Source organism: Python bivittatus, unplaced genomic scaffold (genome assembly GCF_059951505.1).
Source record: "Python bivittatus isolate LINGU-HERP-01145 unplaced genomic scaffold, Pbiv_v1 ctg000020_np1212, whole genome shotgun sequence".
In the NCBI taxonomy this organism is placed as follows: Eukaryota; Metazoa; Chordata; class Lepidosauria; order Squamata; family Pythonidae; genus Python; species Python bivittatus.
The window spans coordinates 89865996-89884562 of NW_028277030.1; the positions used below are offsets into that span (position 1 = coordinate 89865996).

Genomic DNA, 18567 nt, shown 5'->3' on the forward strand with positions numbered 1-18567 from the left:
AAGAACAAAAAATACTAATGTAACACTATGTTTTCTAAAAACTAAAGACTGAGACATTAACTAGTGCCTATTCATTATCAGATATTGATTAGCCACAGAAGAATAGTTGTGCTTTGAAATGAGACAGCTATTCCAGGCTTTGCTTCTGATAAGAAAATAATTATCAAAGTTTTCTATCTGTCTAAATCTAAGTGCTGTTGCTGGTCAAATATCTCCATCTGATTATTCCACAGAATGTTCATTGATGTGGAAAGAGTTTCCTTATCACATGGAGTGAAGAAAGGGCCAATTATAATGTAAGAAATATTCTTAAGAACAGTTGTAAATTAAAGTCACAATATTATATTGTGTCATTGTGTTATTTCTCTTATTGTATTTTTAAATTTATACTGCTGCATCTGTATTCTGTTTTATACTGTGGGCCACCCAGAGTCATATGGTGCTACAACCAAAATAAATAAATTAGTAAAATTCTGTATCCACACCACAAGTCCAAATTCTGTAGCACAAAAAGAACTAAGATACTGAAATTCAACCTTTCAATCACAAAGATGCAGTCAACTGTGATTTTAGCAGTTATTATCCATATGTTTACAAACATATTTTTTGCAGTCACAGAGATTAAAAACCAAGGCTCTGCAAAATTTTTGAAAAGGGTGTTTCTTAATAAGTGAGAACCCTTCTTTTGAAGCAATAAAGCAGCTGTATCTTTTTCTGGGTTGGGAGAGCTGATGCAATGAATAATAAATTGGATTTGATCCTGATAGATTTAGATTCATCTTAATGGACAGCTAACCAAACTACAGATGTTCACATTTCTCTCATTCCATTCCATGTCATGTTCATAGATGTGAAACATGTCTCCTTTGTTGATGTACCTGCTTTCTGGAACATTACCTCCAACGTCCATATGGCCCCAACTGTGCTATCCTTCAAGTCATTTTTTGAATAATTTTCCTTAATAAATAAATGAACAAGTATGATGTTTTTGACTCATTTGTTTAATTGGGTTCTCTTTATCTAGTTTTAGGACTTGTGTGGAGAACAAGTCACATTTTAGGTCATATTTATGCAGAAATATTGAACATTCAAAAGGATTCACAATCTTTTAAGCACCACTATAAGTTACATTTATGAGATGAAAGTAAACACATCTCTTGCACACACTATGCATAGTTCTGCCTCCATTAGCTAAAGGAATTTATGAAAAGCAGCAAGAGGAAAAAGAAATAATATGGAAGAGAAAATGTGAGACTTGAGGGAAGAAGTCCAGTGTTTCACATTACTATATACATGAGCCATGAGCCATTACTGTAATATCAAGAGGTTATATTTCAGTTATGGCAGAAGGGCCATAACTTTGTGTGGAACAGACCTCATAATCAAAACTTGGCCATTAAAAAGGCCAAGGAGCAGGGCAGGCAGGGTGGGGAAAAGGTTTTTATCTCAGACTGTGGGGAGTTGCTGCTTACCAGAAACAACAGTGACTATATGGGTCAATTATCTTATTCAGTGTACAGCAGTTTCCTGTTTGCATTCACAATGAATGAGTTCTTATAAAAGTGTTATTATAGCTGAAAATGCAGCTAACATTTTGAAAAACACAGTGCTTTTGTTGAATGTGTTATTGAATGCTACCCCTCTAGCAGAGAAATTAATTCCTCCTTCATCTGCATTTCCCGTGAGCGAGTACATTTCCAGAGCAGGGGCTGTACAGATGAGCAGAGGTGAACAAAAGAATTTGTTCAACTTTGGACATAATGCAAACTAACCCATGATAAAATAGTCTAAGTATGGGTGATCATTATTTTCAAATATACAAATGATGACACTCACTTATAAACCTATTAACAATTAAATGAAATATTTCCATTTACTGACTACTCATTCTGGAATGTACAGTATGTTTGTTCTGATTTTTATTGGCCTACTTAATCCCAGTGACAATGAGAAACAATTACTCTGAACAGAATACTTCCAAAACCTCAAAGGCCAATTCCAATACACAATATTCCTTATGTAGAAAATATACGTGATCCCAAGATGTTTTCACAGGAATGATTTCAGAGGAAGGCTTCTAGAAAATTGTACTTTAGATTACTGACTCATAGGAATAAAGGAAAGCATTTACTCAGAACAAATATATTTCATCTCTGCCCTCTTCCTGTGTCCCTGTGTCCCTGTGTCCCTGTGTCCCTGTGTCCTAACAGTAGTCTATAGAAATGAGCCTCTTCAATACACCTTAATACATGAGGGACCAGGACAGGCAGAGAGACAATTGTGCTCTCTCACAGATCAAGAACGCAATTCATTCAGCGCTTTAAATGCCATCTGTGAAATCCTGAACTTGCTGCACTGCAGCCAATTCCTTTAAAACGTAAATTTTATGAGTTATACCTGAGAGTACCCAGCTGCTGTATTCTGCACTAGCTACTATCTTCCTGTCATCTTCAAGTGCAGCTTCACATAAAGCACATTCCAATAATCTAGAAGAGAAATTATGGTTGGTCGCACAGACAGCCAAATGTTTAGACTGGATTTAGCTTTTTTATCCACCTATCAAGCCCTTCCCAAGGACCTGGGATAGGCAGATGTTGTTGTTTGATGGCGTTAAAGGTATTGTTGCAGGATGTAAGCTGTTTCAAGTAAAGCTGCCTTTTGCAATTGACTGGTTGTGATTTTATCAAATTATTATTATTTAAATATATATGCCACCAAACTCCCAGATCTTAATCGGGAATAATTAGTGTACCAGATTATTCCTGTCTAGGAACCTTCAGTAACAAGGTGGATCAACTAAAACTCCCTTGTACTAGTCCTTAAATAAGAATGCGATTTGGTGGGTAATAATTGTACTCTCCACCGATTTTTTTTTAACTCTTTTTCCTTTTTTTAAAATCTCATCCAAAATCACTCTGTATCTTCTCTTGCCTTTTGTTTTTAAATTCACTGTTAGGTTGTATATGGTATCCTCTTATAAAAGGTTTGTTTGCGTCCCAAAGCGTTCTTACTTCTGTGCCTTTATTAAGATTATTCTCAAAAAATTCTTTTAACTTCTTTTTGCAGTCCTCCACTACTGTTACCTTTTGCAACAAATCTCATTCAATCTCCATCTGAAAGAGCCATTTTTCCTTTTAAAAGTTAGTCACTGGGTTGTGGTCTGAGAAAGTCTTTGGTAATATCTCCACTTTATGAACATTAGAAGCCAAAGTCTTAGAGATCCAAATCATATCTATTCTTGAAAAATATCTATGACTTTCAGAAAAATAAATATATTCTTTATATCTCCATATGTCAACACACTCCAAATTGTCCATTAAATCAAGGAAAACTTTTGGCAGTTTGCCTTGTGTATTTTTAATATTTTTCTCAGAAGTTCTATCTTTTTGAGGGGAAACCACCCCATTCCAATCTCCCAGGAGAATGTTCATAATCCAATAGTCTATCCAGAAGTCCTTTATAAAATGCTGTTTTATCTTCATTCGGGGCATAAATTCCCAATATCAAAGTCGTAGCCCCGTGTAGATTAGCTTCCACCCCAAGATATCTGCCATAATCATCAGTCAATATAAGTTTTGGATATAGTTGAGAATTTATATACAAAACAACTCCATTTCTTTTTTTTTATTCCTGCTGAAATAAATTCTTCACCCAAATTTTTGTGACTCAGATATTTTATATCCTTTTTCCTAATATGCATTTCTTGTAAGCAAATCACATCTTGTTTTAACTTTTTCAAATAGTGAAATATTTTTTCTCTTTTGAGGAGCATTTGCTCCATTTATATTCCAAGTTAAGCATTTATAAACCATAGTTATGCCAAGTTTTTAGAAAAATCAATACCTGTAACACCCAACATAGTAGCATCTTCAGTGTCCTGTTGTATCTGTTGTGGTAGTTGTTTAGACACATCTGTCATTGTCACTTCCATTTGCATTTCCTCCAATTCTTTGAATTTTCCCAAGAAATCTCTTGCTTTCTGCACAGAGTTCAGTCTGAATCTGTTTAAAACTAAAAATCACTCCTTCCAACTTATCCCATATAAATGAAATCTATTTCTGTTTGAGTTTGTCAGAAAAAAATACTCTTTTCTCTTGCACAGTATTCTAATTGGAATTTCCTTAAATACAATTACATCTCTACTATCAGTCCTCAATCTAGTATAAAAATGCTGCTGCAAAACTTGATCCCTAGTCTTCTTACTGACAAAGTGCACAAGGGCATCCCTTGGAATATTTCTTAATTTTACAAATCATGTATCGTTCCTATAAACCTTATCAATCTGCCTCTGTGTCATCTTCATCCCAATCCAAAAAGTTAGGCAGAGACTTAATCATTTCTCTGATATCTTCCACAGGGACTTCTGGAATTGCTCTAAATCTTAAGCAAAATTCTTTTTCTCTCAGTTCCAGTAATGCCAAGTTATCCAAATCTTTCTCCATCTCTCTGTTTATAATTTCTGTCTTACTTTCCAAAACTTCCACTTTGTCATTAATTTTTTTTACATCCCCAGCCAATTGTCCTACAGATTTTTCAATCTTAACTTCTTCTTTCATATCCTTTTTTATCCCTGCAAATTCTTCTTCCATTTTCCTTTTTAAAAGCATCCAAACTATTGGCAATTGTTTCAGTCATGCTCTTGCCAAATCCCTCAAACATTTTCTGCAACAAATCTGGGGGGATGCCCTTATCTGTAAGTTGTTCTAGAGAACCTCTTCTTCCTTCTCCTATTTTTGCTGCTTTTCTTGTGGTTGCCATTGTACTAAAATGAAAGTATGTCAATTACTAAGGTACAGGTAGTCCTCGCTTAACAACCATTCGTTTAGCAACCATTTGAAGATATGACAGTGCTAAGAAAAGTGACTTATGACCAGTGCCTGAAGTTATGACTGTCACAACGCCTCCATGGTCATGTGATTGCGATCCAGGCACTTGGCAACCAGCTCACACTTACAATGGTTGCGGCATCCCGGGGTCACATGATTGCAATTTGCAACCTTCCCAGCCAGCTTCCAGCAAGCAAAATCAATGTAGAACTGCGTGATTCACTTAACAACCATGTGATTCGATTAATGACCACACGATTCACTTAACAACCTCAGTGATTTGCTTAACAACTGCTGCAAAAGAGGTCATAAAATCAGGTCTGGTCACAGGATGATTCACTTAACGACCATATCGCTTAGCGATCTAAACTCTGATCCCAATTGTGGTTGTTAAAGAGACTACCTGTAAAAGTAGAAGGCAAACATCTTTTTTTTTCTTGTTTTGCTTTTCTCTGTCTTTAACACTTTAGTCCCAATTACCTCTCTATAGCTACAGTCACACAATCCGGCTTATATTACCCTTATATTACCCTTATCTTCATATTTTGTAAAACCCACCAATTATCTACTTTCCTTAATAATAAACAATCAGCATTCCCACTAAGATCTGGTCTGTTTCTCTAGTTAATTTTACTATTTTCAAAGGCACTTTCATAAAAAAAAGAAAAGAAATTATTATTCTGTTTTCTAAAATTACTGTCCCCTTTATCCATTTAAAACTTTCTTAAATCACAATCTTATTAAGCTTTCTACTTTTAAGTCAAAATCCTTTAAGATAGTATTTTTTTTTTCTCTTCTTAATTCCAAAAAGAAGGCGACTCACAAAGTATCTTTATTCTTCCTTGCCATTTGGAAGATCTCTCTTAAATTGTAAATTAATTGTATCCAAAAGTGTTTAAGAAAGTGAGGCTTTTGCCAGTCATGTGTCCATAAAGGCTGCACAGTGATAGTAATCCCTTGGCTCCTAAATCGCTCAATCCACAATTGACTACAAGAAACTCAGTTCCTGTGGACTCCTCGTGAAGAGCAGCTATCCAGAGCACAAGTGGGCAATTTCCTGATCTCTCCTTCTCCGGAGAGAATGTCATCAGCCAGAACTTGCTGCCTGGCCAACAATCTTCGCTGCACTACTCTCCTGCTCACAGAGACACAGGTTTTGTCTAATCCAACATAAGTCCTCACCCGGAAGCCAAGTACACCTGCTCTAGAGCATTCAGGGATCACTTTGAATTCTGTTAGTGTTGCCAGAAGCTCTCTGTCTCATGTGAACACAAACATCAGAATCAATCAGATCTTTATTACCATCATAGACTAGCATAAAGAGGGTGGAGTACAGTCATTAAAAAGCACAGAGGATACATCAGAGTAAAAATAAAAATCTAAAAAAAATATGAAAAGCTAGAAGATATACAAAATATATGAATTAAAAACTGAAAGTATATATAAAAAACAAGAATCTAAAAGACCCTAAAAGAAGGGGTAGGAGCATTAGATGGGTATAGGGGAGCATAAAAGGAAGACTGTATCAAGTTACAGAGCAATCTAATATGGCAAACTAGTTGCTCATTAAATCTAGTTTGTATGGGTAGACAGTTTATAGCATAGGTCTGTCAGGATTTTCTTTCTCATGGGAAAGGATTCATCCCGTTATCTTTACAACAATAACAAATAATATTTTGGCTACAGAGATCATGTGAAAAACACCTGTTATTGTGTGTTGTGTATTGTGCTATTTACTGCCACCTATTGGCGTGTGTATGCTAGGTACCCAGTGGGGGTGGCATAGAGCTATAATACAAGGAGAGGAAAATATTCAACCTCTCAGAGTAGTTGTTAGTTGTTTTAGTGTTAGCCACTATGTAAGTTTTATGGGCTACGTAGTTGTAACAAATTACCAAGTAGTGTACCTCTTCTCTAAGAGTTTGTAGCTAGAGATTTTGTTAAGCTTGTGTTGCTAATAAGTCTTGGATGCTACAATATAATGAGAAGATGTGTTTTTCTTTATATTTTGTATGATATTTGCATTTTATGGAGTTTTTGCATTTTTATCAATAAACACCAGTTAGTATATATTTTCTGACTGGATTTCTTTGGGAAACAAGAAATGGACATTGCAAAGTGTATAGCTTTCATGGCTAATGTTTTCCTGGAGTTTCTGCTGCGCTCTGCACAAACAGGAGTGTTTGTGATTATCACTCTGCCCGACAAGGTCATCATCTAATGAATTTTGAGTGCTGCTGCATAGAATCTTGCAACACTTTATGTTGTAGCAGGGTTGGTATCTGAAAGCAGGAAGGTGGTGTAAAATTGTCCTGTGCACCCCAGATATTTATGCAGTAATGGTGAGATGAGGCTAGTACAAATGTCTCTGTAATACAGGCACTGGAGAAGCATATAGTATGTTGTTTCTGTGTGTCTCTCTGGGGCATTGCCTCTCAAGGTAAGGAATCTTCCTGTATCAGCCTTTAAGGACAGCTGGGGGTGGGGGGGTGGGCATGACATTGTGCCAGAGTAAAGGCTCTTCAGTGTTTAGGTACTTTGAATTTAATTATGTATGCCATAGGGGAGGGAGAGTACCTGTTGAATTCACTGGCAATAAATTTTGGGGTCCTGGCTAGATCCAACTAGTGCTCTGTGTCTGCTATATGCTGTTTAATAAGTGCTTTGGCCTGATCATATCCCATGCTGAGTAGAAGACCTGGAGAGAAGCCCAGGGGTGAGATTTTAGCTGCCACTGCCTGTTTCCATGTGGACTGAAAATCATCACTCACAAACATCAGAAGTATATTCAATCAAATGAAAGGCCTATCTAGCCCAGCATTGTGTGGCCCACAATGACCAACCACATGCTATAGAAACTCCCAAGTAGGTCTTCCAAGTTCAACAGCATTATCTTGCTTGTGTTTCCCAGTAAACAAGATGAGAACTTTTTATGAGACTCCCCAACCAGTATCAACAGTAAATCACATCCCTGATACTTTCAAGACTTAGGTTGTCTAGACTCAGCAGAAGACTTTAAGACACAGCTTAGCTAGATTAGAATCTTTATTGCAAACAAGAATGAAGCTATACACAACAATTGATAGCTCACCACCAGTAAAAAGATGTCAGTGATTTGTATACCCTTAAATTTGTGATTCCTTCCTCCTGTCTTTCTGAATTAATGGATACCCGGCACAGTGCTCGATGGTCTTAAAGCCAAACAACTGTTGCACACACACATGATAGCCACTTCTGCCCCAGGACCCATTCCTTCCAGCCACCAGCCTCGCTGTTTTATACCAATATAGTATTTACATTTTGTCTAGTAGCTACTGATAGCCTTACAGCAATGCTGTGATCTGCAATAATTTTGTATGCTATTATAATCTTTTCTATAGATTAAAAAAAACAAATTTGAAAATGTTCACGATATCTCATAAAATAACAATGACTCGAACAACCAAGAATAATGGAGGAATATAGAGCAGCATCAAAATGTGGAACAAGATAAAGCCTCAACAGTTCAAATGTATGGCAAAATAGAATTCTTCATCTGATAGCATATAAAAGAGAATACTGAAGATGCCCGGTGAGCAAATTCTGGCAGATAATTCTTCAACCGCAATGCAACCACAGCAATAAAAAACAAAAACCTTTCCCTGTCCTGACTGGTATGTGTAATCTAGCAGAGATTTACAGTCTTCCCAGTATAGGAGGGACTGATACACTGAACTTGATATACAGGCATGTTGAATGGTAGACAGTAATCCCTTAAGCTCCTGGGTCCATGCAGTGTAGATCTCCAAAGAGTAAACATTGGCATATAGAGTGCCACTAAGAAATACTGTAAGTACAATAGCAAACAATACCATTGCAAACAATACCAATAACAAACAATATCATTAAGCAAACCAGAGTCAAGCTGGCATATTCCTATTTTCCTTCTTTATTTTGCACATCATGTTATCCTCGCCTGGGACAAACTGTGATTTGCCATTTTGCCCAAATTGGCATAATTATGGCTTGCCCTTGCCTGCCATTTAGGATCATAGACCAAACTGCTTTGAAGACTACTGTAAACCTTAGTTTTTCTGAAGGTTTAGCACAAAAATGAATGAATGAATGAATGAATGAATAACATAGCTTTATGAAAGTGAAGGACATATACAACTCCCAAATGGATGTCTTTCATTATTTACTAATGTAAAGTTTCCTTCTCGTCAAGCTGAATTTCTGCTGACTTCAGTGACATATCCATATAGTTTTTTAAGCAGCAGTATTGAAGGAGCTTGACTTCTTCTGGGATTTTTTTTGTCAACTCCGCAGTCCAGCCTACAAACCTAGGTTTTCCCGGTGGATTCCCATCCAAATATTAACCAAGGGCACCTCTGCTTGGCTTTTCAAGAACAGCCAAAGCCAGCTAGGTGCTGCCATACAGTTAAAAACATTTTATAGGATGTGGCTGTTTGAACGAGACTAAAATGACCCCCGCGGTAAAAGAACTTCGATTAGCAGGGTCCAGAAGGCGGGCCTTCTCTGCTGCAGCCCCCGCCCTTTGGAACATCTTGCCCCCGGAGGTGAGACTGGCCCCCTCACTCCAGGCCTTTCAGAGGGATTTGAAGACTTGGCTCTGCCATTTGGCCTGGGGCGGGGAAGGAGGATGTCAGAAATGGGGTTGGCTGGTGTGGCCTCTATCGGCCTCTTGGATTTTTTAGCCTTTTTATTTCTGTAAGTGTGGTTTTAGAACTTTTAATTATGTATTTCTGATTTTAGTTTGTTGTAAGCCGCCCAGAGTCCCCCATTGTGGGGAGATGGGCGGGGACAAGTCTATTAAATAAATAAATAAAAATAAAATAAAATGTGCTGGAATACAGCACAACCCACATATTCTGAAACCTTTCAATGCATAATTTTAAGTACCGGAACAAAAGCAAGATAACCTAACCTACCATAGTTCCAGTCCCTACCATGCTGAGAAAAACTGAGATCAGGTTGGGAACAAACAAAGCAAATCAAACCAGTATTCAACGTGAAAGAATAACCATGGATTACATCCGTGGCTGAGATGGTGCTAAGAAAGGAATGTAAATATTTAGAACAGAACAGGGTCTGCTTTTTTGTACTGACATGCATGATCATTATTTTATTTGCATGACCTGGACTGCAATGGATTCAACCGCTGAAATGATAGTAACAGTGACTTTTCTAGCTAGGACTATAAATCTTGGGGAAAAAACAAAGGCCATCTGCTTTCTATTTTGTTTGGAATCGGCAAAAGTCTATGCTAGTTGCCAAAACAATTCTGAACAAATCCTTCCCGTCCCACTCAAAACATCTCCTTGCCTTCCTCCTGCATAATTTCTTCTTCTAATAAATATCCCATGCAGTTTCTCAGGTATTGACATTTTAGTGAAATGGCTCTACTTATACCAGATCACCCTAGGTCCACGAAAACTCAAGGGACACAATTCAGTTTAGAACAGCCTGATGTAAGATAACTGCAAAGAACACAGGAGTGTCTTCTGTATTAAGAATGTTTATTTACAAAACCACATTCCAAGTTTTGTCCCAGGAATCAGTTTTCAGTTATGAGACTTCACTGTGAGCTATACTGATTCATACAGAATTACAACTAATTCAGACGGAAGAATGACAGTGCCCTGAACGTAGGCAGAATGCCTCACCCAAGACACAGACCATCCGCGGCTGTGCCTCTGCAATATAGGGAAAAGAGATTCTCACTCAGAGAACAAGGAAAGGAAAAGTCTCCCTTGAGCTGAAATAGGCATCTACCTAACTTTCTGGACAACAATACCGAAGATTTCAATTTCCCAGACTAATCTATGGGCTGGCGTTTCCTAATGGTCTCCAAGCTCTTACAACCTTGTTTAGCTAGCTGCTTTACAAGCTGGCCTAAACTGGAAAGACACAAATCTAACATGGGATTTTTTATTATTATGCTTTCAAGTCAGTTTTTTGACTCCCGGCGACTGCCTGGACTAGTCCCTCCAGTTTTCTTGGCAAGGATTTTCAGAAGTGGTTTGCCCTTGCCTCCTTCCTAGGGCTGAGAGAGAGTGACTGGCCAAGGTCACCCAGCAGGCTTCGTGCCTAAGGCGGGACAAGAGCTGGCAGCTTTAGCCTGCTGTCCTCACCACTACCCCAAAGCCAGCAGTTCTCCCTTTTAGGAATGAAGCAGCCGCTTATCGAAGCGAGCTTATTCCTCCTCGGCTGGCAGCCTGGGCAGCAGCAGACTGTCCGCACGTATTGCCCCCACCAGTGACAGCAACTCCGGCTCACTCTCTCCCCCCTGCCCATCCTCACGCGCTCCTGGGAATTACATTCCAGGGCACTGCCCTCCTCCCCGCTCCCCCTCATCGTTCAGGATCTCGTTCTTGTCCGAATTCACTCGCCGTTGCCCCTCCTTTCTTTCCTCCTCAAGCTCTATTCGGCCCGATCCCTCCCCCTCGCCCCTAGGCACTCACATAGAGGGAGTAGACGCGGGAGCCATAGAAGTGCAGCGGCGTGTCGAGCAGCAGAGGCGCCGAGCTCACGTCGTCCCCGGGTTCCAACTCCTCGTCGCCTCGTTCCAAGCCGAAAGGGAAGAGGGACCCCTCGCGCGGAGAGCAGCCCCCTGACGCCAGCAGTGCCAGCAGCGCCCACAAACTCAGCCCCCTCAGGCTGCCCATGATCCCGCTCCTTCTCGAGTCAGCTCTAGGGCGAGGCGGCCGAACACACTACAAGTTTTAAACCCCGCCGGGGCTACGAAGAAAAAAAGAGGAGGGGGACACGCTTGCTAGAATGGGGAGCCAACCAATCAACGGAAGGTTTAGAAAAAACTATCCTATCGCAATGCGAGGACTTGCTTTTGCTTCCCTCCCCCGGCATCCCAAATCCATAGAAGTAAGAGTTAAAGCGTGGGATCATTTTCCTCCCTCCCATCTCCCCCATCCTCGTTTCCCGCCTTCTTCCACGAGCGCCTTATGCTCACATTCTGTAAGACGGACTCTACTGTTTCTTGCCCGCGTCGCGTGAATGGTTGCATATAAAATTGTAGGGAAATATGTCTTTTTTTTCTTTTTTTTGCCAGAGGAACTGCCCGGCTGGATTAATTTCGTTTTTGCTGAGCGTTTTGAATGTTCCGAATTTTTGCAGCTCCAACAGTTACCGTCCCTGTTATGAACCGTCCCTGTCTGTAGTTATTTAATAGCTCAGGTTAGGAAGGTCATTTATCCTCTGTGGATTTACTTAAGCCTTCTTTTTAGAAAAAGCATCTGGAAACGCTTTTCAGAATACAGTAATAGCAGAAAAATCGGCTGAAAAAGTGCTCAGGGCCATCTCATCTTAGGTCTGAGGCACTTTGACAGCAAACCCTGGTGTGTGGTTGAGACCAAGCCACTGTCATCTCCGTCACCAATCTAAAAACAAACGAGGACCAGCACAAGCAAATCCATTCTTCCTTCCAGCTGACAAATAGAAATGTGTGAAGAGTGGAATTCACTTTCCTGTTCTCCCATCGATCTTCAATTCGTGCAGGCTGCATTTTCCAGGTGATTTCCCCCCTTATACATGTAGGTGCTATTTATAACGGGGAGAAATGTGAGATGTCAAGACACCATGGCAGCTGAATCTCTGGAACCACAGAGAGAGAAGTCAGGTATTCAGAACCAGTTCCAACCAAAGTGAAAACAGCCACTCACAAGCTGCAAAACATTCATCCGACAATAGAAAATTTCAATTTTTCTGTGGATGCACCTCAGTGGAGCCCGAAATGTATTGGCTCATTGCTAAACAGAGATGACAGGATTTATCATGTAGGTGCCAAACTGATTCTGGAATGGCGCAAGAAACTTGCATGGAAGAATATAAAGGGAAATCCATCTCAGGTGGCATATATAGGGTACCCTACTTCAGGCATGGGAGATCTATTCCAGTATCGACTAAGACATGCACTTAATAAAATAATTCTCTGAGTATCAGAATTTGTTCTGAGTATCATAAATGAGCAGACCTCATGATTCTTCTGCAAGAAAGTTTAGTACATTTTATTCTAGTCTGTCTTCATTTCAACAGTGTAATTTAGGGCAGAGGTTGGGAATCGTGGTGGTTGTGATTTAAGAACTCCCTAAATTCAAAGAAAGTAACTGAAGTTTTAAGACTGGATGTTACTTTACTGTATGTATTGTACTATATGTATGTACACAAAAATAAGCAGCAAAATTGAATGGGAAGATAAGATCTCTTCCTAAAAGAAATTTTGTCTCTGTATCATCTATGCTTATAGTAGTCCAATCTGGATGACACTATTTTGTAGATAACTGAAGAAAATTAAAAGAAAAGCATAAGTTCTGCTCGAGAGAATACAGTAGGATTTACTTTTGAATGACTATGTATAAAATCATACTGTTAATGATAAGACAGCTCCGATAAGACAAATCTGAAGACTATTACCACCATAAGCTGCAAACATCTATGACTCAAGGACAGAACAACTTTGACTATGTAATCCTGAGATTCTGTGCGTTTCTTTGTATCATATAACAGTAAACTGTCCCCCCAAAATAACCAAATTCTAAAAAATGCATTGAGCATATAGTTTTAAATATCCATTATATTTTTTGTAAAAAGGAAGGAAATTAATTCTTGTTATTTTAATGGCATGGTTTTATGTGTTTAATCTTGGTATTTGAATCACATCATTTTAATTTATTGACTACTTTCAGCACCATCCAGTGAAATGAATGCAGAGTACAAATACTGTAAGTCATTCACTAAATTATTTTATAATCAATAGAGTCCTCTGTAAATATGTGGGAAAAAACATACACAAGAAAAATAAGAAAAGTAATGGTGGCCAAAACCAAAACCAACTCCAATCATAAAAAATAAATAAATAAATAAATAAATTGATGGGCTTACTTAACCTCCAGACTTCATGCCCAAGGTAATATCCCTGAGCCTTGGATGAGATGAGTCCCCATTGATGAAGATTTCACTTCATCACCATTTTACTGTTTAGCATATTTTAATTAAATATGTTATTTCTGTATTAATTGATTATGGGTTTCTCCTTGTTTGTACAAAGCCCAGAGTCACATGGTTTCAGTGGCATAGCCATATAAATGCTTAAATAAATAAATAAATCCAAAGACTTCCAAAATGCTAGCAGGGTTGGGGTTCCAAGAATATCAGAGGCTAAGGTCTTCCAGAGGGCAGATGCTGCAACAGAGAAGGCTTGCTTCCTAGGTCCCGCCACATAGCACTGTTTAATAGATAGGATCCAGAGCATGTCCACCTAGCTGGATCTAGTGGGATGGGCAGAAACAACTGGAGAGAAGTGGTCCCACAAATAATCTGGTCCCTTCACCTTGAATTGCAGCCGGAAGTCCATTGGAAGCCAGTGTTGCTCACGGAGCAGTGGTGTAACATGGGCATACTGAGGTTTGCTCATATCTGCTCAAGCTGCTGAATTCTGGATCAGTTGTAGCTTCCGAGTGACCTTCAAGGGCAGCCCCATGTAGAGCATATTACGGTAGTCCACTTGGGAGGTGATCAAAACATGAGTGGCTGTGATCAGTGCATCCTGATCTGAAAAAGTGTACAATCAGCATAAAATTGGATTTGTGCAAGAGCCATGGCTGCCACTTGCTCTTCAAACAGGGATCATGAGTCCAGGAGGACTCCCTCATTGTACACCAACTCTGCCTGGAGCAGAGCTACCCTATCAAGAACTAACAATGGAAGATCACCAAATCCAGGAGACTTTAAAATCCAAAGCTACTTGGTCTTGCTAGGGTTGAAGTGAAGCATGTTATTCCCCATCCAGATCCCCACAACCTCCAGGCACTGAGAGAAAAACCCAACAGCATCACTTGGTCTGCCTCGGGTTGACATGTACAGCTGAGTAATATCAGCATATTGTATTGATATTACTTCACCCTGTGCCAGCGAATGAGATCATCCAGCAGCTTTGCGTAAATGTTAAATAGGAGCAAGGAGAGCACAGAATCCTGAGGGAGCCCACAAAGAAAGGGACTTAGGCTAGATCTCTCTCTTCCCTTGTCAAGACCAACTGGAACTGGCCCTTGAGGAAGGAAGAGAGCATCCAATTGCAAACCAAGGATTTCAGGTTTTAAAGAGATAGGAACCTAACGTCTATGTTTTACATATCCATTGTGGTTACAGTACAAATTTCATGCTTTGATTATCACAAATGTTTTTTGCCAGAGAAATCAACACTGGACACCTTATGCATGCCAAATATATGATCCATAGGCTCCAATTAGCAAAGGCATGAAGATAAAGAGCTCACCATATAATATAATGTTCCCCAAACTTTCTGCCCTCCAGATATACTGACTACAATTCCCAGAATTCCTAAACAACCAAGGAGACGACTAAGAATTCTGGAATTGGTTCACATATCTGGGAGATATCAAGGCTGAGGAAAATGATAATGGAGAGGGACAGCAAGCTGGAATTAAGCTAGATTAATTGGAGGTGCCATTGATCTATAAAAAAAATAGGCTCTAGGATGAATAAGGTTGTTTTGAATAAGGTGGCACTCCTGTTAAAAAAATCAGTAGCCTTTATCCTCAACTGTCAGTAGATTCACAGTGTTTATGCTACCTAATCAGGGTGGCAAAAACCTGGATGACCATTAGATGTCAGAGCATGCTAATACCTAATGGTCATCAAGAATTTTGCAAGATTTTACCCCTAACAGTGGTGGTTGTGGCAAGGAGGTCATTTCCACAACTAATTCTAGTATATCAAGTCAGTTGGATTTGGCAATAGCTATTCATGTTTTAGTTGTACCCTACTTGGTTATTGTAGGACTCCTCTTGAAAGTGTTTGGAAGTTTCACCTGGTGCAAAGTGTAGGATCTAGGCTGCTAACCAGTTCTAAGCAATTAACAGCTTGCCAAATGCTGCTTGGGCATCATAAAGTGTTGGTGCTGACCGCTGAAGCCTTAAATAGCTTAGGGCCTCATTGTTTGAAGGATCACCTCTCCTGTTAGGGACCTCAGGAATGGAGATCTGCAACAAGAGGGGGACCCTTAGAGATGTCCACTCTCACAGAATCCCATCCAATGGACCTTCTCCTGAGTGTCTCTAAGAATGCATTCTCTTTGATGCTCCCCACTCGCTCTACCTTTAGAGAAGATCTATCTCTTTAGCTAACCCTTTAAAGATCAATAGTTTGTATTTAAAGATACTTATTTTAATTGTTTTAATCTTTATTTTGTTTTAAACTACAAGTTACCTTGAGTGTTCATTTCAAATTGAAAGGTGGCATACAAACCAAATAAGCATGCACATATTTATTTATGTCCATATTTATTCCTTTAGCTATCTGATATGCTTCAAGTTTAAGATGGAAATATACTTTGGTTTACCACAGATTATATACTTAAGAAAAAGTTTATCTAGCAGACAAAATACAGATGCAGTCAAGGATTAAACTTTATCTATTGACTTCTGCAGTCTCCTTTGCCCCCAATTAGTTGTTTATCAGGTAATCCCAGGTGGACAGAAGTCTTGTCTGTCTTACTCCTCTCCTTTTAACTCAGTGAAATGATTCACCCATCTTCTGCACTGGTGTGTGCACACATAAACACATGCACTTTTAGTTTTATAACAGAGTTTGAGTTTAATAAGATGAAGTAAAAAAAAAAATTCTCGAAGATACTCTTTAAAGCTTCTAGGAAAATGTTTAGAGTTTGAGCACATATTTTGACTATATTGTAGCGAGGAAAAGAACAAAGAGAACGACAACCAAATTATATTATTACTTAAAAATTACTAAGTATATTTGCAGCTCTCATCAAGCAGTCTCTGCTGGTCAGTAATGGAAACTTCTTTTGAGGGTGGAAATGCATTTATTTCTGATCTGGTTGAAAAATATATAAGAAATGCTGCAAGAATGTATCTAGTTATCTCCCCCCAGCTCAACATCCTGGCTTTAAAGTATTTAATTAAATGTAGTACTTTGACAAGTATAAAGAGCTCCTATAGAACTGGGCATCAACTCACTGAAAGAGGAATTGTGTTTGATGCATCGAACCCAGCTCATTATAAATTGAGTGGGAAACAGTCACCACATTCCATTTCCTCTTATTAATTCACTGGTTTACAGGCCAGTGCCTTTCTTTAAACCAGGGAAGGAAGCCATCATGGAAGCATTGCCAGGAAATCAAGATCTGAGAAGCTTACATTCTCCATAAAATTGGGATAGCCTTCTGATATTTCCCATTTGGGAGCCTCAGATTCATTGCCTCATTTCAATTAATTGTTTCCTTCTCTGTGGAGAGAAAGAACAGAAGGGGGGAAATGTACATTGCTTGTCCTTGGACGGCGTGTGTGTCATCACTTCATTATTCCTGGAAAAGCTTTTTTCACCCCAGATGTATTAAGGAGCATTATTTACAGTATGAAAAATGCAATCCTTGCTGGGAGTACATCCCAGAATTTCCTTTAGAACAACAGATTCCCCCCTCCCCGTCCAACTGTTTTGTTGGTCTCTCTCTTCTGCATAGTTGTATGAAGTAGACCAAGATGACTGTGAAAAAGGTAGGAGCTGTCAGTCAGCAGTCAAACAGTATGTTGGAAGATTCATCAATGGAATCAGCAACTTGCCAGATCTTGTAGGTATCTCTAAACTTCCTGAGCTTTAGCAGGGATAGGAAACCCTCCAGCCTTCCAGAATAATTCACACACATGTGGATAAGCATGGGGAGACAAATAGACATGGCTTTCAAAGCAACTGTCCAACCTTGCAAAAAACACAGCTGCTATAAGATGAGGGCTTGTTTCTGTCCCCAGGGATAGGGTGATCATACTAGAAGGAAGGATGGCCAAAGTAGGGGTACATGGGAACATCCTCCAACGAAGACAGCACAATTCAGCCCCAAGCTATATAGAGCCAGGAAGGAATTGATGATCCAGACACCCACATACCTGATGGTAGTGTTTTTTGCCAGCACAAGACGTGGGTAGCACCAGCCAACGAACTGTATATAACTATATAAATATGATAAATAAAAATAAATAAATAAATAAATAAATCTGTAGCCCAAAACTTTTGGAAGCCACTAGACTGGGAAAAACTATAATATCCTAAAGTGGTTGTTTTTCAGAACAAAAGACTGAATATGTTACTGTGCAAGGCAAGTCTTAGTAGGAGTAATATATTTAATTGTATCCCTGAACTCAGAGTAGTTATGTTGTATTCTTTCAGTTTAGACAGTAGGTTTTTAAATATATATATATATATAAATATGTGTGTATATATGTGTGTGTGTGTGTGTGTGTGTGTGTGTGTGTATATTATTATATCCTGTCTTGGTCAATCAGAGAAGGTGTTAATTTGCTTTTCAATAAAATGCACACATGTTAATATGGATTAAATACATATCCAGATAAAACTGCATTATTGGTTAAGCTTGTGATAGAAATATACTTTCAAATGTAACCAACTTTTAACATTTCTTTTAGTATAACATTGTCCAGATCCAAGAATGAGACCACAATTCCATGAATTACAACTATTTATCCTTCCTGACCTTAGTCTTCTTGGCTATAATGCAGCTCATTCTATTTAGAAGTTACAAATCAAAATAAACACCCACACATTTTTTCCAAATATGGCTTGACATTCTTTTGTAGACTATACACACTGTACATTTGTCCTAAGGCAATGGCCTGCTTTATAAAGCAATTATTCGACAATCAATTCCTGAGAAAGAACACAAGCTTTTGCA

General features: G+C 38.9%; 1 protein-coding gene across 1 annotated transcript in view; it reads right to left on the minus strand.

Moving 5' to 3' along the window:
• The window catches only part of NID1 (nidogen 1), a 59991-nt gene extending 48411 nt beyond the window's left edge, over positions 1-11580 (minus strand). The window contains exon 1 of the mRNA XM_007435724.4: positions 11291-11580. Coding sequence (XP_007435786.2) covers positions 11291-11494 — 204 coding nt within the window. The 5' untranslated portion in view covers positions 11495-11580. The remainder of the gene's footprint in view (positions 1-11290) is intronic.
• Between the last annotated feature and the right edge of the window lie 6987 nt (positions 11581-18567).